Below are 22,261 nucleotides of genomic sequence, written 5' to 3'. Positions count from 1 at the left end.
GCGCTCCTCACTTCCCAGACGGGGCAGCCGGGGAGAAGCGCTCCTCACTTCCCAGATGGGGCGGCCGAGCAGAGGCGCTCCTCACTTCCCAGACGGGGCAGCCGAGCAGAGGCGCTCCTCACTTCCCAGATGATGGGTGGCTGGGCAGAGGCGCTCCTCACTTCCCAGATGATGGGTGGCCGGGCAGAGGCGCTCCTCACTTTCCAGACGATGGGTGGCCGGGCAGAGGCGCTCCTCACTTCCCAGACGGGGCAGCCGGGGAGAAGTGCTCCTCACTTCCCAGATGGGGCGGCCGAGCAGAGGCGCTCCTCACTTCCCAGACGAAGGGTGGCTGGGCCGAGGTGCTCCTCACTTCCCAGATGGGGCGGCCGGGCAGAGGCGCTCACTTCCCAGACTGGGTGGCCAGGCAGAGGCGCTCCTCACTTCTTCCCAGATGGGGCGTCCGGGCAGAGGCGCTCCTCACTTCTTCCCAGATGGGGCGGCTGGGCAGAGGCGCTCCTCACTTCCCAGACGGGGCGGCCGGGCCAAGGTGCTCCTCACTTCCCAGATGATGGGTGGCCGGGCAGAGGTGCTCCTCACTTCCCAGATGATGGGTAGCCGGGCAGAGGTGCTCCTCACTTCCTAGACGATGGGTGGCCGGGCAGAGGCGCTCCTCACTTTCCAGACGGGCAGGCCCGGCAGAGGTGCTCCTCACTTCCCAGACGGGGCAGCCGGGGAGAGGCGCTCCTCACTTCCCAGATGGGGCAGCCGAGCAGAGGCGCTCCTCACTTCCCAGACGATGGGTGGCCGGGCCGAGGCACTCCTCACTTCCCAGACGGGGTGGCCGGGCAGACACGCTCCTCACTTCTTCCCAGATGGGGCGGCCGGGCAGAGGCACTCCTCACTTCCCAGACAGGGTGGCCGGGCAGAGGCACTCCTCACTTCTTCCCAGACGGGGCAGCCGGGCAGTGGCGCTCCTCACTTCTTCCCAGACGGGGCGGCCGGGCAGAGGCGCTCCTCACTTCCCAGACCATGGGTGGCCGGGCAGAGGCGCTCCTCACTTCCCAGACAATGGGTGGCCAGGCAGAGGCGCTCCTCACTTCCCCGACGGGGACGCTGGGCAGAAGCGCTCCTCACTTCCCAGACGGGGTGGCCAGGCAGAGGCGCTCCTCACTTCCCAGACGATGGGTGGCCGGGCAGAGGCGCTCCTCGCTTCCCCGGCGGGGACGCCGGGCAGAGGCGCTCCTCACTTCCCCGACGGGGACGCTGGGCAGAAGCGCTCCTCACTTCCCAGACGGGGTGGCCAGGCAGAGGCGCTCCTCACTTCCCAGATGATGGGTGGCTGGGCAGAGGCGCTCCTCACTTCTTCCCAGACGGGGCGTCCAGGCAGAGGCGCTCCTCACTTCTTCCCAGACGGGGCGGCCGGGCAGAGGCGCTCACTTCCCAGACTGGGTGGCCGGGCAGAGGCGCTCCTCACTTCTTCCCAGATGGGGCGTCCGGGCAGAGGCGCTCCTCACTTCTTCCCAGATGGGGCGGCTGGGCAGAGGTGCTCCTCACTTCCCAGACGGGGCGGCCGGGCCAAGGTGCTCCTCACTTCCCAGATGATGGGTGGCCGGGCAGAGGCGCTCCTCACTTCCCAGATGATGGGTAGCCGGGCAGAGGTGCTCCTCACTTCCTAGACGATGGGTGGCCGGGCAGAGGCGCTCCTCACTTTCCAGACGGGCAGGCCGGGCAGAGGTGCTCCTCACTTCCCAGACGGGGCAGCCGGGGAGAGGCGCTCCTCACTTCCCAGATGGGGCAGCCGAGCAGAGGCGCTCCTCACTTCCCAGACGATGGGTGGCCGGGCCGTGGCACTCCACTTCCCAGACGGGGTGGCCAGGCAGACGTGCTCCTCACTTCCCAGACGGGGTGGCCGGGCAGAGGCGCTCCTCACTTCCCAGACGATGGGTGGCCGGGCCGAGGCACTCCTCACTTCCCAGACGGGGTGGCTGGGCAGAGGCGCTCCTCACTTCCGAGACGATGGGTGGCCGGGCAGAGGCGGTCCTCACTTCCGAGACGATGGGTGGCCGGGCAGAGGCGCTCCTCCCTTCCCAGATGGGGTGGCCGGGCAGAGGCGCTCCTCACTTCCCAGACCATGGGTGGCTGGGCAGAGGTGCTCCTCACTTCTCAGACGGGGCGTCCGGGCAGAGGCGCTCCTCACTTCTTCCCAGACGGGGCGTCCAGGCAGAGGCGCTCCTCACTTCTTCCCAGACGGGGCGGCCGGGCAGAGGCGCTCCTCACTTCCCAGACGGGGCGGCCGGGCAGAGGCGCTCCTCACTTCTTCCCAGACGGGGCAGCCGGGCAGTGGCGCTCCTCACTTCTTCCCAGACGGGGCGGCCGGGCAGAGGCGCTCCTCACTTCCCAGACCATGGGTGGCCGGGCAGAGGCGCTCCTCACTTCCCAGACGATGGGTGGCCAGGCAGAGGTGCTCCTCACTTCCCCGAAGGGGACGCCGGACAGAAGCGCTCCTCACTTCCCAGACGGGGTGGCCAGGCAGAGGCGCTCCTCACTTCCCAGACGATGGGTGGCTGGGCAGAGGCGCTCCTCACTTCCCAGACGATGGGTGGCCGGGCAGAGGCGCTCCTCACTTCCCAGACGATGGGTGGCCGGGCAGAGGCGCTCCTCACTTTCCAGATGATGGGTGGCCGGGCAGAGGCGCTCCTCACTTTCCAGATGATGGGTGGCCGGGCAGAGGCGCTCCTCACTTCCCAGACGGGGCAGCCGGGGAGAAGCGCTCCTCACTTCCCAGATGGGGCGGCCGAGCAGAGGCGCTCCTCACTTCCCAGACTGGGTGGCCGGGCAGAGGCGCTCCTCACTTCTTCCCAGATGGGGAGTCCGGGCAGAGGCGCTCCTCACTTCTTCCCAGATGGGGCGGCCGGGCAGAGGCGCTCCTCACTTCCCAGACGGGGCGGCCGGGCCAAGGCGCTCCTCACTTCCCAGATGATGGGTGGTCGGGCAGAGGTGCTCCTCACTTCCCAGATGATGGGTGGCCGGGCAGAGGTGCTCCTCACTTCCTAGACGATGGGTGGCCAGGCAGAGGCACTCCTCACTTTCCAGATGGGGAGGCTGGGCAGAGGCGCTCCTCACTTCCCAGACGGGGCAGCCGGGGAGAGGCGCTCCTCACTTCCCAGATGGGGCGGCCGAGCAGAGGCGCTCCTCACTTCCCAGACGATGGGTGGCCGGGCCGAGGCACTCCTCACTTCCCAGACGGGGTGGCCGGGCAGACGCGCTCCTCACTTCTTCCCAGATGTGGCGGCCGGGCAGAGGCACTCCTCATTTCCCAGACAGGGTGGCCGGGCAGAGGCACTCCTCACTTCTTCCCAGACGGGGCAGCCGGGCAGTGGCGCTCCTCACTTCTTCCCAGACGGGGCAGCCGGGCAGAGGCGCTCCTCACTTCCCAGACCATGGGTGGCCGGGCAGAGGCGCTCCTCACTTCCCAGACAATGGGTGGCCAGGCAGAGGCGCTCCTCACTTCCCCGACGGGGACGCCGGGCAGAAGCGCTCCTCACTTCCCAGACCATGGGTGGCCGGGCAGAGGCGCTCCTCACTTCCCAGACAATGGGTGGCCAGGCAGAGGTGCTCCTCACTTCCCCGACGGGGACGCCGGGCAGAAGCGCTCCTCACTTCCCAGACGGGGTGGCCAGGCAGAGGCGCTCCTCACTTCCCAGACGATGGGTAGCCGGGCAGAGGCGCTCCTCGCTTCCCCGGCGGGGACGCCGGGCAGAGGCGCTCCTCACTTCCCAGCCCGGGCGGCCGGGCAGAGGCGCTCCTCACTTCCCAGATGATGGGTGGCTGGGCAGAGGCGCTCCTCACTTCCCAGACGATGGGTGGCCGGGCAGAGGCGCTCCTCACTTTCCAGACGATGGGTGGCTGGGCAGAGGCGCTCCTCATTTCCCAGACGGGGCAGCCGGGGAGAGGCGCTCCTCACTTCCCAGATGGGGAGGCCGAGCAGAGGCGCTCCTCACTTCCCAGACGATCGGTGGCCGGGCCGTGGCACTCTTCACTTCCCAGATGGGGTGGCCAGGCAGACGTGCTCCTCACTTCCCAGACGGGGTGGCTGGGCAGAGGCGCTCCTCACTTCCCAGACGATGGGTGGCCGGGCAGAGGCGCTCCTCACTTCCGAGACTATGGGTGGCCGGGCAGAGGCGCTCCTCACTTCCCAGACGGGGCATCCGGGCAGAGGCGCTCCTCACTTCTTCCCAGATGGGGCGTCCGGGCAGAGGCGCTCCTCACTTCTTCCCAGATGGGGCGGCCGGGCAGAGGCGCTCCTCACTTCCCAGATGGGGCGGCCGGGCAGAGGCACTCCTCACTTCCCAGACGATGGGTGGCCGGGCAGAGGCGCTCCTCACTTCCCAGACCATGGGTGGCCGGGCAGAGGCGCTCCTCACTTCCCAGATTATGGGTGGCTGGGCAGAGACGCTCCCCCCTGCCAGACGGGGTGGCGGCCAGGCAGGAGCTGCAATCCCAGCACCCTGGGAGGCCAAGGCATGCGGCTGGGAGGTGGAGGGTGCAGCGAGCCAAGACCACACCACCGCACTCCAGCCCAGGCAACACTGATCACCGAGTGAGCGAGACTCAGTCTGCAGTCCCAGCACCTCGGGAGGCTTAGGCGGGCAGAACACTCCAGGTCAGGAGCTGCCCACCAGCCTGGCCAACAGGGTGCAACCGTGCCTCCAGCCAAAGGAGAAAAAGCAGGCAGTGGTGGTGGCGCGCACCAGCAATCCCAGGCAGCCCGCAGGCCAGGGCAGGAGAATCACGGGAGCCGGAGGCAGGGGGTCTGCAGTGAGCCGACTAGATTCCAGCCTGGGCCACAGAGGGAAAAGAAAGAAAGGGAAGGAAGGAAGGAAGAAGGAAGGAAGGAAGGAAGGAAGGAAGGAAGGAAGGAAGGAAGGAAGGAAGGAAGGCAGGCAGGCAGGCAGGAAGGCAGGCAGGCAGGCAGGCAGGCAGGCAGCCTGTGTCTTTTAGTTGGAGCATTTAGCCCATTTACATTTAAAGTTAATATTGTTATGTGTGAATTTGATCCTGTCATTATGATGTTAGCTGGTTATTTTGCTGGTTAGTTAATGCAGTTTCTTCCTAGCCTCGATGGTCTTTACAATTTGGCATGTTTTTTAGTGGCTGGTACCGGTTGTTCTTTCCATGTTTAGTGCTTCCTTCAGGAGCTCTTTTAGGGCAGGTCTGGTGGTGACAAAATGTCTCAGCATTTGCTTGTCTGTAAAGTGTTTTATTTCTCCTTCACTAATGAAACTTAGTTTGGCTGGATATGAAATTCTGGGTTGAAAATTCTTTTCTTTAAGAATGTCGAATATTGGCCCCTACTCTCTTCGGGCTTGTAGAGTTTCCGCTGAGAGATCAGCTGTTAGTCTGATGGGCTTCCCTTTGTGGTAACCCGACCTTTCTCTCTGGCTGCCCTTAACATTTTTTCCTTCATTTCAACTTTGATGAATCTGACAATTATGTGTCTTGGGGTTGCTCTTCTTGAGGAGTATCTTTGTGGCGTTCTTTGTATTTCCTGAATCTGAATGTTGGCCTGCCTTGCTAGATTGAGGAATTTCTTCTGCATAATATCTTGCAGAGTGTTTTCCAACTTGGTTCCATTCTCCCCATCACTTTCAGGCACACCAATCAGACGTAGGTTTGGTCTTTTCACATAGTCCCATATTTCTTGGAGGCTTTGTTCATTTCTTTTTATTCTTTTTTCTCTAAACTTCCCTTCTCACTTCATTTCATTCATTTCATCTTCCATCACTGATACCCTTTCTTCCAGTTGATCGCATCAGCTACTGAGGCTTCTGCAGTCTTCATGTAGTTCTTGAAACTTGGCTTTCAGCTCCATCAGCTCCTTTAAGCACTTCTCTGCATTGGTTATTTTAGTTAAATGTTCGTCTAATGTTTTTTCAAAGTTTTTAACTTCTTTGCCATTGGTTTGAATTTCTTCCTGTAGCTCGGAGTAGTTTGATCGTCTGAAGCCTTCTTCTCTCAACTCATCAAAGTCATTCTCCGTCCAGCTTTGGTCTGTTGCTGGTGAGGAACTGTGTTCCTTTGGAGGAGGAGAGGCTCTCTGCTTTTTAGAGTTTCCAGTTTTTCTGCTCTGTTTTCTCCCCATCTTTGTAGTTTTTTCTACTTTTGGTCTTTGATGATGGTGATGTACAGATGGGTTTTTGGTGTGGATGTCCTTTCTGTTTGTTAGTTTTCCTTCTACCAGACAGGACCCTCAGCTGCAGGTCTGTTGGAGTTTACTAGAGGTCCACTCCAGACCCTGTTTGCCTGGGTGTCAGCAGTGGTGGCTGCAGAACAGCGGATTTTCGTGAACCGCAAATTCAGCTGTCTGATCGTTCCTCTGGAAGTTTTGTCTCAGAGGAGTACCTGGCCAAGTGAGGTGTCAGTCTGTCCCTACTGGGGGGTGCCTCCCAGTTAGGCTGCTTGGGTGTCAAGGTCCCACTTTAGGAGGCAGTCTGCCCATTCTCAGATCTCCAGCTGCGTGCTGGGAGAACCACTACTCTCTTCAAAGCTGTCAGATAGGGACATTTAAGTCTGCAGAGGTTACTGCTGACTTTTTGTTTTTCTGTGCCCTGCCCCCAGAGGTGGAGCCTACAGAGGCAGGCAGGCCTCCTTGAGCTGTGGTGGGCTCCACCCAGTTCGAGCTTCCTGGCTACTTTGTTTACCTAAGCAAGCCTGGGCAATGGTGGGCGCCCCTCCCCCAGCCTTGCTGCTACCTTGCAGTTTGATCTCAGACTGCTGTGCTAGCAATCAGTGAGACTCCGTGGGTGTAGGACCCTCCAAGCCAGGTGCGGGACACAATCTCCTGGTGTGCCGTTTTCCAAGCCCATTGGAAAAACGCAGTATTAGGGTGGGAGTGAGCCGATTTTCCAGGTGCCATCTGTCACCCTTTCTTTGACTAGGAAAGGGAACTCCCTGACCCCTTGCGCTTCCCAAGTGAGGCAATGCCTCGCCTTGCTTCGGCTAGCGCATGGTGTGCTGTCCCGACTGTCCTGCACCCACTGTTTGGCACTCCTTAGTGAGATGAACCCGGTACCTCAGATGGAAATGCAGAAATCACCCATCTTCTGCGTCACGCTGGGAGCTGTAGACCGGAGCTGTTCCTATTCGGCTATTTTGGCTCCACCCTACTTTCTGTCTTTCTGAATTTCCCCATTCTAGACCTTTTATATAAATGGAATCATACAATATGTGGCCTTTTTTTGTCTGGCTTCTTTCACTTAGGAAGATGTTTTCAAGGTTTATCCATGTTGTACCATGTATCAGTACTTCATTCCTTTTCATGGCCAAATAATATTCTATTGTATGAAGGAACCTAGATGTTTTTGCATAAAACTTCCATAGAAACAGAATTTTGATCTCTGGGACCAAATGATGGTAGGATATTCTGGAAAATATATTCATACCTTCTCTCTGAAAATTTTCCCTAGTATCTTCCTATTATTTAAAAATCTACCAGTGAGGCTGGGTGCGGTGGCTCATGCCTGTAATTCCAGCACTTTGGAAGGGTGCGTTGGGCAGATCACCTGAGGTCAGGAGTTCAAGACCAACCTAGCCAACATAGCGAAACCTCATCTCTACTAAAAATGCAAAAATTAGCCAGGCATGGTGGGCGCCAATAATCCCAGCTACTTGGGAGGCTAAGGCAGGAGAATCACTTGAACCCGGGAGACAGAGGTTTCAGTGAGCCTAGATCAGGCCACTGCACTCCAGCCTGGGCAACAGAGCAAGACTCTGTCTCAAATAAATAATAAATAATAAATAAATACATAATTACATAAAAATCTACCAGTGAGACTTTGATAAACAATAATACTGTTTGATTTTGTTTATCAAAATCTCACTGGTAGATTTTTAAAGTAATTTAATCTGTAGGATTGATAAATCTTACGTTCTTAATAAGGAATCTGTTTTCCAGCAGTGATTAAAGTCAGGCAGATTCAAAAATCTTTTTTCCAGACTTTTTTGAATACCTTCACATTGCCATGCAGGTATGATCTACTTGCAAATGAAATATTTATTAGCTTGCTCATTATTTGTATGAATTATATGTATCATTTTTGTTAAACAATTTCCTAAAATGAAGTGACCACTTTCCATGTTTGGTAAAGAGAAATGATTTTTACGGTACAGAAGGAAACAAATATTCAAACTTTAAGATAGATGCAAAAAATACGTAGTCTAGAATTTGAGATCACATATTACATTAAGTTACACACACAAATACACATACACAGAAACATGTCTTCTATTTTGCAACACATTTCTATAATCAGGAATTTACTCACAGAGCTCTTCTCTGTCAAATGTTTGTCCGCTTCCACCAAACAGTCCCTTGAGAAAGCCTCTGCTTTGAGCTTCTGGTGTCTCTATGGGAGTAAACAAATCTCCTAGCATGTCCTGTATCAAATTCAAAGAAAAAAGCATTAGAACAACTAAAAAATCAATTAATATACAAAAAGGTAACACTGTGGTGTATTAGGACACATCATGAAAAAACAGTCTGCTTTTCATATATTTTCACGGTGATTTTTGCTGTGCTCACAGTTCTCCCTCTGGCATTTCTTTTATTCCTCCCCTTCTATAGTAACAAACATTCTAAAATTTTCCTTTGTCTGTCCTCTTCTCTTCTTCCTTCCACCAAAGCATGGGAAGTTAATATAGCTACCCTAGGATTAATTTCCATCTGTGCTCAATAATTACCACTAGACTTCTGATCCTTTTTCAGTCACTATAGCTTCTTTTTTATCCTGGTACCCTTCCCTGAACCAAGCATAGACTGCCCTATGAAATAGGACAGCTTTGGTGGTATATGGAAGGTTGGATCTTTTTGTAGGAGTACAAAACTATAAAACGATTAAAGATAATTTAAATGAGTCAAAATAGGCAGCTCCTGTATAGGGTGAAGTACAATTGTTTTCAATATTTGGTGAGCTTTACAATGACTAGAGAAATGCTTGTTAGAAATGCAGATATCCAGGCTGCATTCCACATGTATGAAATCAGACTCTACATAGATGTACTCTCGTTATCTACATTTTTACCAGACCTTGCTCCCCAGGTCTTTCTAAAGCAGACCAAAGTTGAAGAACCATCAGTGTGGAGAAAGGAACTTAGACTGAGTCAGGAGATCTGTGACCTAATATTGGTTTCCTATGAACTTCCAGTATGATTTTAACTGCATCATCTCCCCTTACCTCTACTGAGACCTGTGCTCTTCCTCCTGAAGCTCTTCTCTTTGGAAATGGCAACATCATCTACTTGGTTCCCCAAGCCAGAAACCGAGAAATGACTAATTCCTTCCTTTCCACTCCTATTATCTAATAACCCTAAATCCAGCTGATTACACTTTATAGCTATTGAATCCGCTAACTTTTCTCCATCCTCATGCTTCCTGAAAACCAACTGCCGTACTATAACCAGAATATTTATTTTAATAAACAAATCTGCTAAAACTTTTTAATGACCACGGCCCTTGGGATAAATGCTATAATAGATTCCTCAGGGAGCTTGCAAGGGGCTGCAAGATCTACTCGACTAATTCTCCAGCACAACACCTCCACTCTTTTCACCTCCCAATTCTGCACTTTCTTGGCAGTTTCCTTAGCCCTGAGGCTGTTGCATGCCACTACTTCTGTCTAAAGTATCTTACCTTTTTCATCCCAAACCATTCAGTCACCTGGATAACTCCTATTTACCATTTGGAAGTCAGTTGTGCCCATAATCCTTCTCTAACTTCTTTTGATTAAGGGACACACAAAATAAATATATACCCAGTGGGTTAGAATTGGGCATTTGTCTCTGATTATAGCAGTAGGCATAGACTAGAAACGGATAGCTGTAAAAGTTTATCTAACCTTAAGTGAGGACAGTCACAAAATTTTTAAAAAGCATGTTAGAGAGTCAACGGGTTAAACCACCTCCCTTCTGCTCCATCAACCCAGGTGTCCTTCTTATATGTCTCCCCAGTACTGGCACAGCCATATATAGCAGTTTCCACAGAGTAGTGTGATTGTCTGTTTACTTCTGTCTCTCCACACTAGCAGGCAGGGAGTTGTATCTTATTTATTAGCATGTTCCTAGAGTCTAGCCAAGTATTAGGCATATAGAAAAAAGTCAATAAATATCTGTAGAATGACAATGGTGATGATAGTAATATTTATTATTATTTATTTAAAAAAACATACTATATTCCAGGCACTGAGCTCAGTCTTTTATATGAATTCTTACTAAATTCTGACAACAATGCTCCAAAGTAGAGTGTACAGATAGGTTAAGTAAAATGCCCAAAGTCACACAAATGGAGGAGCCAAAATACAACTCGAATAGTTCAGAGCTTATGCTCTTAACCCCTATATTATAATAAATATGTTTTAATTTTCTTATCTGTAAAATGAGGGGGTTTAACTAGTTAAACGTCCAAGATGCTTTTAAAAAATGTTGTGACCATTCTTACACAAGGTTAGACATTTATATCTATCCTGTTTCTAGGCTATGCTTACTGCTACAATAAAAGACAAATGCTCAATTCTAACCCACAGGATATATGTTTATTTTGTGTGTCCCTTAATCACAAGGTTTCTTCAAGAGTTCTTGAACTCCCTGAATGGTATGGAAATTTTTTGTGTGTACATACATATTTTCCACCCTGAGGGGAGAGTTTATAATCTTTTATAAGATTCTCCATAGGCAAAAACAATAAAATAAATACAAAGATTAGCTATTAATATGAATGATCTTTCCATTGTCTCCCTCTTTCTTATTATTTCTGTGCAATATCTAGAACCATACTAGAAGTTGGTAGGCTCAAAATGAAGAATATATATTCAAAACATATTATTGGAAGGGCATATTTATTGTCTGACCTAATAATATTTTAGTTTTTAGACATCTTTCTCATTCTCTCAACCATGTCCAATGTCTTTTTCATAAATGTAACTTCTGACCTACCTGTAGATTATCACACATTTCTTGGCTGTATGTTAACCGCTGAATTTCAGTAGGAGAGACGAGGTATAATGCCTGTCCTTCATTGGTAAAACAAAATGTTCGGGCTATCCTCATGTCTGTCAGTGGCAAATAATTAACATCCAACAATGGGCGAAGACTAGGTAGGCTGAATGGAAAAAAGTAAATCCATATATCATATGCAGGTTGTTAGAAGCAGATATTTATATAAAACAGTAATTTTTATTATTTTATGGTTGTTTCTTTTTATTTTTTTCTTTTTATTTTTTTTGACAGAGTCTTGCTCTATCACCCAAGCTGGAGTGCAGTGGAGTTAGCTCACTGCAATCTTGCCTTCCAGGTTCAAGTGATTCTCATGCCTCAGCCTCCTGAGTAGCTGGAACCACAGGCGAGTGCCACCATACCTGGCTAATTTTTGTATTTTTAGTAGAGACAGGGTTTTGCCATGTTGGCCAGGCTGGTCTCGAACTCCTGACTCCAAGTGATCCACCTGCCTTGGCCTCCTAAAGTGCTGGGATTATAGGCATGAGCCACCATACCCGGCCTGGTTGTTTCTTCTTATCTTCAAGGCTCAGTGGTAATAAACTAGACTTTCTTTTTTTCTTTTTCTTTTTATTTTTGGAGGGAGAAACAACTTTATTTTCATCAGAAATAGTAATGTTTATAAACTTGTTTATAGTAGTTTGTAAACTATTATCAGAAATACTAATGTCAATAAACCACTTAAACTTTAAGAGATAATTGGGAACTATGATGAGGGTGATAATAAAAGGAGAAATCTTACAAAAATTAACCAGGATGTTATGCTTGCTCTAAGATTAAGTCACTTAGGGAAACAGATTCAGTATTATCCAATGGCTTAACCTTCCTTCCTTCCGTTTGTTCCCTTTTTGGTGGTGGCTGGGTTACAAAGAGTAGTGTCTTCTGCCCTGAAGGTAGCAGTAGTATGGTGGGTGCCTAGAGGTCAATTATTGGTTTAGAAGAGATTCAGGATCTTAACTTCTACATATGCTTCCCAGGAGGGGGAACACTTTCTTTCTCAGCCCTGTGTGAGGACCATGTTAGCCCAGAAAGTGTTCTCAGACCACTGGGTGCCCATTCTCAGTGCTAGAAACAGGAAGACCCTGGTTTCCTGGCAGAAATTATGGATCCTACATTTTCTCTCCATCAAACTTTAAGTCACAGTAAGACAGGACTCTGGAGTCACAGGCACAGCCAGAAGGAGAGGTCAGCATCCTTATGCTCACTCCTGTTCCTGGACATGGGTCTTAAGAGCCAATAAACTAGACTTTCACATAAAATCATATAAATAAAAAAATCACAGGCACAGTTCTTTTAATTCACATAGATGCTTAGCAAATGTTCTTGATGGATTAAATGCAGTGGCCAGCAATTTCAGGGGCACTTTTTGTAGCACTTCACATGTTCCTACAATGGCTTACAGCCTTTGGCTATGTCAGAAACACTACAGCTAGAAAGTGTCTGACTGCATACTTGGTCTATTGTCTTTCTTTAAGGCAAAACTGAAAGAGATGTGGTGTGGGTCCAGTTCACTGTGCCTGGAAATGAAGTGGCTTTGCTCCCCATTTCTTTACTCACTCTATACACAGGAAATGAAAATTACCCATAACTTAGGGCAACTGCACTGGAGGCATGACTAATAAGTAAATATGGTCAAGACTGTAAGGGAATGAGAATAAGTTATAAATAATAGATCAGAATTTGCACATCCAAATGAATACCATCTGAATTGTCTTACCCCATGGCTACATGCTTATCCTAATGTAGCAGATAATTTTGCTAAAATATTCATCAGAATGTCCTTTTGGATACTGTTTTTCGAGCCAGTTTTACAAACCACTGAAGAAAACCAGTCTCATTGCCTTTTAATCAGATCTTTAATGTCAAAAGGGAAAAGGTAAACTCGAAATTAATAAATTTTGAAACCATTATACTGATTCTAAGTGTGCACAATGATTTTAAATTGTCCCAGATCATAAAACCAGCACCTTGAAAAAAATATTGATTTCCTTTATCAAAGTGGTTTATAACTATACTTTGAGACCTGGAAATTTACTATGTAAAATGGGACCTGAAATCTGTGCTATTGGAATAAGTACTGTGCTATCCAATATGGTAGCCAGTAACCACATGTAGCTATTGAGCAGTTGATACGTGGCTTGTCTGAATTGAGATGTGCTATAAATGTAAATTACACACTGGATTCAAAAGCTTCATTGATGAATTACCTAATATCTTAAAAAGATATTAAAAGATGATCTGTTATAGCACTTTTGGTAACTAAGCTCCCTAAGATATGAGTCCAAACCAATCCCAGTTAAACAGATTTCCATGACAGATTCAGTCAAATTAAAGGGTGGAGCTGAGGAAGAGGTTCCAACTGACTTTTCTGATGTGCTACATTGTCTATATTGTATAATAACAAGTAAGCCAAGAAAAGAAAATTAAAGAGGTGTAGTCACTTCAGGTAGGAAAAGAGAAAGAGCAAGTCAGTTGCTAACTGCTAGGAAACAATTGCTCTTATAACAGAAGAAAAAAGACTTTCTTCTATGCAGCACACTTTAATAAAGAAATAGCGTCAAGTAACTAAAGGTGGATCTCACAAAAAGTGTCTCTTACAGCCAAGTTTGAGAATTCATGCAAAGAAAAGCCTCTTCTATTTCTCCTCTCTACTCTCAAACTTGCTTTTCTGGGTCCAGGTATTTAGGATCTAAGTAACCATTGGCTAGCTACCTGAGATCTATCAGAAAACTAGGACTTGAGAAGACTGGGCTCAGGAGAGTTACCTTCTGATAGGGTCTGGAAAGATCCTGGGAATATACTCAGTATGGGAAAATGAATGAGGCCAGGTGCATGCTAGTTTGTAGGATTCATTTCTTTAAACCATACAGCAGAGTACATACCACTGTTTCCTAGCTACACTTTATATATATGTATTATTAAAATCATATCAAAATTATTTCCTTTTCAGATATTTTTGAGGATCCTCAGGAACACATGAACGATTTCTACTATGACACAATATCAAAGTAACCATTATCATGTCAAGCAGCTTTTATAAAGGACAGAGGAAGACATACCATTTATCAATGACTCTGTATGTGTCTGAGAGATACACACATTTACACACATACACAAATAGACCTTTTTTTCCCCCCAAATCTGAGGCATGTCTGGGAGTTAAATCATTTTCAAACAAGATTGAAATGACCTTATCAGAAATTTCTAAATACAGTTTGAGAAAGAGGGAACTAGATAGATAGAAAAGAATCAGAAATATATGAGAGAATGAACAGACCATAAAATGACTATTTTTATTCAAAATTTTCTCCTTTACTACTTTCCCTTGGCTTACAAATCTGCTCATATTTTCTGCATTAAAAAAAAAAAACACTCTCAAAACCTAGTTTCACCCTTAAATGACTTTCCTGTCTCATCTCTCTTTTAACCACAAAATTTCCTGAAAGAACAATCAATACCAGGGGAAAAGGGCCCATAAATATTTATGATAGTAAATATTTTAGGCTCTGCAGGCCATATAGTCTCTGTTGCAACTACTCAATTCTGCCCTGTAGTGCAAAAGCAGCCATAGTCAATATACAGAAACATGGGTGTGGCTGTGTTCCAAAACCTTTATTTATGGGCATTGACATTTAAAATTAGTATAATTTTCACATATCATGAAATATTATTCTTCTCCTTGAGTTTTTTCAACCATTAAATATTTAAAAACCATTCTTAGTGCTTGCAGGCTGTACAAAATCAGATAGGGGAATGGAGGTAGATTTTGTTTTGGATATTAATTTGCCAAACCCTGATCTACACCACTGCCTCTATTCTTGTCTCCTTGAAAATTAGCTTTTGTTTCCACCATGCTGCTAAGATTTGCTTTCTCAAAGATCATTAATATCCCACCAGTTGTGAGATCTACTGTTTTTTTCTTGTACCCAAATTCTTTGACCGCTCTGCTATATTTTCCTACCTCTTGACCACCTCTTTTGTTTTAATATTCTTCTCTTTTTATTTAATGAAGTTATACAATTCTGGTCCTTTCCTATCTTTCTAATAACTTCTTCTCAGTCTCCTTTGCTGCATCTTCTTCTTTCTTTCACTACATAAACGTAGAATACCCCCAAGTTTCTATCCTCAGCTCAGTCAATTTCTTGTTTCTTTTTATGCTATCTTTATTATCTCATTTGCTGACATAACTTTTACTGATGCATTTACATAGATGACTTCCAAAGCTGCACCTTCCACATATATTTTTCTAAGAGTACGAATCTTAAATTTATTGCTAAACCTCTGCTGGATGGCTTATAACACCTCAAATTTCAAATATTTATTCTCAATTTATTATTAAATTTCTCTTTATCAGCTTTTTCAAATCCTTCTGACTTTCCTATATGCTAATAACATAACCGTTATCTAAGTTCAAAAAAATTTTTAACCTTTAAACTCTCTTCTCGAGATTTAACAACCTCCATTACTGTTCACAACCAATTAGCTTTGCATTCAATAAGTTTCCCTTACACCTGTTTCCTCGTTGCCTTCAATACAGACACCACCTCAGTTCAAAAGCCTATCTCGACTTCTCCCTCCCTGTGTATGTCCTAACACATGGCTAGAGAAGGTTAATTACCTGCTTAAAACCCCATTTCCTATTAATTGATAAATGTCAAACTCAGCCTGACATTCAAGGTCCTCAACAATTTGCTTGAAACTACCTCTCCATGTTACTGTCCTCCCAACAACTCTTCTTTTATAATACATGTTCAACTATGCTGTGACTTTGAACTCTGGGAACTTAGTTTGTAGCTAGAAAATTCAATCCCATATTTCCTCTGTTGGAATTTATATTTTCTTTTTGTTATAATGTCTGTGTATCTATCTTATCTCCCAAGTTAGACAGTGAGTTTCTTAACGGTTAGGACCATGTTTTACTAATTTTTATATCCTTCACAGGCCTAGCACAATGTTCGTCTCAATGATTTTTGGAAATAAGTGAGATATTAAAAAAAAAGACAGTGACTTCTATATAGTATATGTTTATGAGCTATTTGCTGAATTCATAAAATCATTAGGTAATTATTTTTGTGTCTCGTAAATTTTATTTCATTTCACTAACAGTAGAATGAAATCTCTTGACCAATATTTTATTTTAAAAGTATCTGATAACTTTTAGTTATCAGACTGGCCTCACTTTTCCTAGACTTGCAACCTCAGGCAAACTGTAACTTTAAGTTATTAACACATGTAAAATGGAGGATGCAAATAATAGTTTATTTTCCTATGTCCTAGAGAAGTTCTAGGGATCAAATGAAATTCTGTATGTAAATTTCTTGGGTGAAGTATGAAACACAGGAAAAGTAAAAGTTAACTTCTTTTCCATTTAGCTTATTAATCTTTTATTTCCAGTGCTTAGTGTAGCATCTGGGAGATATGCTCAATAAATATTTGCTGAATGACTGAAAAATCATTCTTTTCTTAGATTCCTTCATAGCAATTAAAAATATATTTACTCACAATGCCAAGCATTTTTGGCAAAAAAGAAAAACCAAAACAAAACACAAAAACCCCAAACTCTCATCAAACTGTTGAATAATAAAACATCCGGAAACATAATGAAACAACGATCTCAGGTTGCTTCTTGATAACATCTGCACATAACACATATATTTTTTAGAATTGTACCTTGCTGGTATTGTTGTGATTACCAGATAATTTATAAGAAGGCAAGTACCTCATTATCATGATATGTCCATTAGCACAAAAGCATGCCAAGCAGGCACTGTTACACATGACCACCACATTTGCTTGCAGTATAAAAGATGTCTCCGTGATGTTATGAACATAAAGGCAAGTCTGAGAAGGCAGTGAGAAGACTTTGGCTTGTTTTTCTGAGCAGATTATTGTATACTGATGATCTCCTATTTCTTGGGATGCAGAAGATGAGTTCATTACCACTTTCCTTCTCCAAGATTTTTCATTTTCATCTATGTTGTTTGGATCCCTCCAAACTTCATATGGCGGTTGCATTAATCCACCCATTTGGTCCATACAGGAGAATGTTAGCACAGCTCCCTTCAATGAGAGGAAAGTACCTGTAAAAACAATTGGACATCACTGACATGTCAAATTCATTCTAAAGCATCCATGGGGAATTAAAGTTTTACATGGTGATAATTTATACCTATAGAGTCATAATATTGCCCTAATGTATATGAATTTGTAGATTTGTGAGTTCATCTGTTATAATAATTTGGAATCATAGAACGTTAGGTCTAAAAGGAACTTAAGACACCAACTGGTCAAACCCTCTCATTATATTAAAAAAGAAGAAAAAACAGACCCAGAAAGATTATGAAAGTTGGGCCAGATCACACAGCAAGTTAGGTCACAGCCTAGATTAGAACTCGGATTTTTCTGATTTCTACCCCAGGATTCTTTCATTATACTATATAGTCCCCCTTAAAGTCCTTTTATAAAAAAGAAAATTTTAAAAATGTGCATATTTTATTTATTGAAATAACTTCAACTGAAAAAATAATCACACAATCATATTTGATTTTCTTATTTCATGACTAATTTGCTAGAAAATGCTTGATTTTTCTTCAAAATCAAACAAGAAGAAATTTCAATATCTAGAATTCATGGTGGCAATTTTAATCGTATGAAAAAGACAAAACAATTACCTTCAGCTCTTAGGTAGGCTTTTGCATCTTTACACAGAAAGGGGTTTTACTCACCTGGATTCTCCAAGGTTGACAATGTATGCCAGATTATTGCCTATAGGTGATTTTCACCAGTCTTGGAGGACAATATACTATAAAGCTTAGGAGGTAGTTTGGGCTCTATTGATCTTTGGATATTTCCAGAGTCTTCCCTAAGCAGTACCCTATTAGCCCTTTCTTTCCTTTGTCCTTTTACATCATGCAGAGCGAGTAAGTATGTTAGCTTAGACTGATATGCCTCAAGGGTGTACATGTGACAGAGACTTGAAAAGGGAAGGGTGACATAAAAATATACTCATTTAGAAAGTACTTATAAAGTCCTTAAAATTTATCAAATTGAAAAGAGTATATTGGGATGATCTAATATCTTAGTTGTGTTTTTAAATCCACTGTAAAACTAAGAAATCTATAAATGTATATAAGGGTAACAGCAGAGGCTAGGGGAGTAGAGGTTTAGGTGCTGCAGTTTAAGGGTTAAGGGAGAACATCTCTCCCAATCTCCCATGAAGGAAAAATGCCAAAAGCTATGAAGAATGATTTAATTAAAATTAACCTAGGATTGATCCTGCTATTCAGTAAAACCACATTTTCATAACTACCTGCCATAGAAAGACTTTTCTAAGTATATCTTTGCATTCTTGATTTAGAGACGGCTGACAGTAGGTTAAAAAGACAAGAAATCCACATTTTGAAAGCCATTTTACTTATACTCATTGCATACAATCTGTCAGCATCAAAATGAAGTTCTCAATAAGCTGCCCTTGCCAAAAGAGCTGCTTTGTTTCTTAATTTTTAGTCATAAATTCTTTGATTATATTCTGTTCATTAGGTTTATACAGGGTTTAAGTTTTCCAAACAATGTATTATTAATCGTTTAGAATTCTTTCTTTAATCTTTTCTAACTGGAAAAAACTCAAGTAAATCTAAATTATAAGCAGCTACTACTTCAGAAATACACTTACAAAGTATGCTTAAACTTATGGGCTTCAATAATAAGATCTTAATTAATTAGGACTTTCCTCTTAAAGAAGAACTCACTGGCTAGGAGTGTACTTTACTCCAGCTTTCCCAAACAACCAGCATTGCCCACTACAACCTTCATTCAATCAATACATACAGTATCAAGGACATTCTATGTGCTCTAGGCTCTATTTTAGTCATAGGCAATATAGTAGAGAATAAAACAGACAAAAGTCCCTGCCTTCATAAAACTTACTTTCTATGGTAGAGATAGATAATATGTCTGATAAATAAGTAATCATATGGGATATTAGATAGTAATGAGTACTAAGGAAAAAATTAAAGCAGAAGAGAAGATAGAAAGTGTTGAAAAAACGTGGATAAATTTTAAATAGTGTTATAGACTGAATGTTTGCATCCCCTGCCAACCTCTTGTAAAAAAAATCATATGTTAAAGCCCCAACGCCCACTATGGATCTATTTGAAGATGGAGCCTTTAAGGAAATAATTAAGATTAAATAAGATCACAAGGGTATGGCTCTAATCTGATAGAATTAGTGTCCTTTTAAAAAGAGATACCAGAGTACATGCTCTCCCTCTCTCTCCCCCTCCCTATGTGTACACAAAGGAAAGGCCATGTGAGCACACAGCAAGAAGGCAGCCATCTGCAACCCAAAGGAAGAGACCTCACTAAACATCTGCCCTGCTGGCACCTTGAACTTAGAGTTTCAGTCTCCAGAACTGTCAGAAAATAAATTTCTGCTGTTTAAGCCACTGAGTCTGTGGTATTTCATTATGGCAACCTGAGCAAACTAATAAAGAAGGGAAGCCTTCTTTTCATCATCCTGTGGGAATTAGGGTTCAGGAAACCAGCACAAAATACAGATATTCTATGACTGTTGTGAATAATAAATTATCTTTTGTCTCTGAGCCAGGAGTTTCATGTCTTCTATCAGCATCGAAACTGGCAACCTAACTTTATTAGCTTACAAGTAGAATAAAATCTCAGATTCTTTATAGATCTTGACTTTCTAGAATGCCAAGAAGATTCATAGGAGGTAAGATCAGAGAGATAAAGTAGAGCCAGATCATGTTGGTTCTTTCAGGACATGGTAAAGACCTAGACTTTTACTTATCGTGAGATGGAAGGATTTTGAGAATGGAAGTGATGTAATCTAACTTTCATGTAACAGAATCACCCTACCTCCTGGGCGTATCCTAAAGGGAACCAAGGCAGGAAGCAGGGAGAGCAGTGAAGAGGTTAGTGTATTAGTCTGTGTGAAAAATGGATAGAGGCTTGGTTGAACTGTGTGGTAATAGTAGAGATGGTGAGCAATGTCAGAATCTGAGTATATTGTAAAGGTTGTGCCAGCAGGATTTGTTAACAAATTGGATTTAGGGTATGAAAGAAATATGGGGGTCAAGGGTGATTCCAATGTTTTTGACCTGAGAAACTGGCAGCATGGAATTGTGATTAATAGATGTAGAAAAGTGTGACAGGAATGAGAGGAATACCAGGAGCTCAGGTTTGAACATGTTAAGTTTGAGATACTTACTAAGCATCCAAATGGATACCAAATAGCTGCATATATGTTAGGAATTTGGGGAGAGGTCCAGACTATAAATATAAATGTATGATCCATCAGACATTTAAAGGCATGAAGCTGGTTGAATTCATCTAGTGCTTCAATATAAAGAGAAAAGTTTCAAAGAATCAATCTTGGGGCATTCTGATTTAAGTCCACTGAAATGGAGGAGGAACAAGCAAAGGAGATTGAGAAGGAATAGCTAGAAGGTAGGAAGAAAATCAGGTGAAAATAGCACTCTAGAATTTGAAGTGTTTTAAGGTAGGAATGGTAGCCTGTGTAATACGTTGCTGAAATGTCAAATAAGATGTTGCCTGAGAAATGACCAAGAATTCCTATCTCCTTTTCTGCTCTAATTTTTTCCTTAGTAGTTATTAGTATCTAATATCCCATAAAATTACTTATTTATCACACACATTATCTATCTCCACCATAGAAAGTAAGTTTTATGAAGGCAAGGACTTTTGTCTGTTTTATTCGCTACTATATTGCCCATTACTAAAACAGCCTAGAATCCACTGTTTCTCCTTTTTAATGGAAGATATAACAATATATTTATATAATGATTCGGTAGAAAGAAAAACATTTATTATAAAGGAAACAAAGGAAAAATTGCTAGATTGACTTTCTTAAGTAGGTGAAAGCAGGTAAAATCTAGTATATAAGTGGAGTCTAGTGTATAAACAGAGTCCAGAGTATAAGTGGAATACAGTGAATAACTACCGCCCAGTTCACACAAGCCTTTATCCATTTTTCATCCAGACTATTATATTAACTTCTTCACTGCTCTGCCTGCTTCCAACCTTGATTCCCTTTAGGATAGGCCAGGAGATAGAATGATTCTGTTAAATGAGTCACCTAGTTAGAAGCTTAGTTTAGTAACTGTAACAGGAGAGAATATGCAGGCCATGAAGATACAAGCAGATAGGTTGGTAGATGTGATGATAGCTGCTGAAGTTTTTATCTGATTATTTTAATTTTCTCAATAAAAGACGACACATGGTGATTACTGAGATTGAAGATAGAAAAGTAAGTTTTGGAGATTTAAAGAGACTAGAGAAAATACGTAATTGTTAGCCAGGCATGATGGCATGCCTGTAGTCCCAGCTACTCAGGTGGCTGAGACGGGAGGATCGCTTGAGTCTAGTAGTTCAGGGTGACAGTGAGCTATGATTGCACCATTGCACTCCAGCCTGGGTGACAGAGTGAGACCTCATCTATACCAAAACAAAACAAAACACACACACACACACACACACACAACCAACCAAAAGGATAAACAAGAAAATATGCAATTGTTGTCCAGGAGTGCAGGGGCAAGGACTAGGAAAATATAGTATGGTTACCTAGCAGCATAAGAGCCCACTTGAAGTTAGTGATGATTTATGGTAAAATGAGACACTTTAGTGTGGTTATGTATTTTTCTCTAGCCATATTCAGCTACATGGGTCTAGAAATAGGATAGGTAGAGTTGAATTTAACCAGGTTTGAGATTAAGCTGAATAAGCATGACAAAGCAAACAAAGCAAAAAGGAAGCAAGAGAGTCAAAAATGCATGAAAGAAAAGCATTATAGAGCTTGACTGTGAAATTTAAGTTAGAAAGTGGGAACATGAAGGGGGTGAATGACAATGAAAATGGTAGGATCAACAGATTAAAGTTCCAGTGAGGCTGAAGAATTATATTAAAGTTGGAGTCTTAAGGAGCCTGAGATATTTACTTTCCTTTTCCCTTATACACATTGTTTAAACTTAAATTGTCTCTCAACTTCCACAGAACTTCTCAATTCCTATCTAGAATGTAAGCTATTTGAGGACAGAAACTTCATATGACTTTGTCATTACTTTATCTTCAGTGTTTATTATAATATCTGGACATGTCATGTGCTCAATAAACGTTTATTAACTTCCTGATTACTCCAGTTCAGTCTTAATTATGGATTTTTAAACTCTTATTTTATATTATATACTCAGGATCA

At 44.0% G+C, this 22,261-nt stretch overlaps 1 protein-coding gene across 10 annotated transcripts in view; it reads right to left on the bottom strand.

The window, feature by feature from the left end:
* STXBP5L (syntaxin binding protein 5L) overlaps nt 1-22,261 on the bottom strand; it is a 493,876-nt gene that overhangs the window by 13,568 nt on the left and 458,047 nt on the right. For all 10 annotated transcript variants that reach the window (XM_055260425.2, XM_055260427.2, XM_063630147.1 and 7 more), the window contains 3 exons: nt 16,748-17,108; nt 10,969-11,134; nt 8,307-8,418 (listed from right to left, as the gene is read on the bottom strand). In XM_055260425.2, the coding sequence (XP_055116400.2) occupies nt 8,307-8,418; nt 10,969-11,134; nt 16,748-17,108 (639 nt within the window). The remainder of the gene's footprint in view (nt 1-8,306; nt 8,419-10,968; nt 11,135-16,747; nt 17,109-22,261) is intronic.

Source organism: Symphalangus syndactylus, chromosome 21 (genome assembly GCF_028878055.3).
Source record: "Symphalangus syndactylus isolate Jambi chromosome 21, NHGRI_mSymSyn1-v2.1_pri, whole genome shotgun sequence".
Lineage (NCBI taxonomy): Eukaryota > Metazoa > Chordata > Mammalia > Primates > Hylobatidae > Symphalangus > Symphalangus syndactylus.
This window is presented reverse-complemented; position numbering and strand designations above follow the sequence as displayed.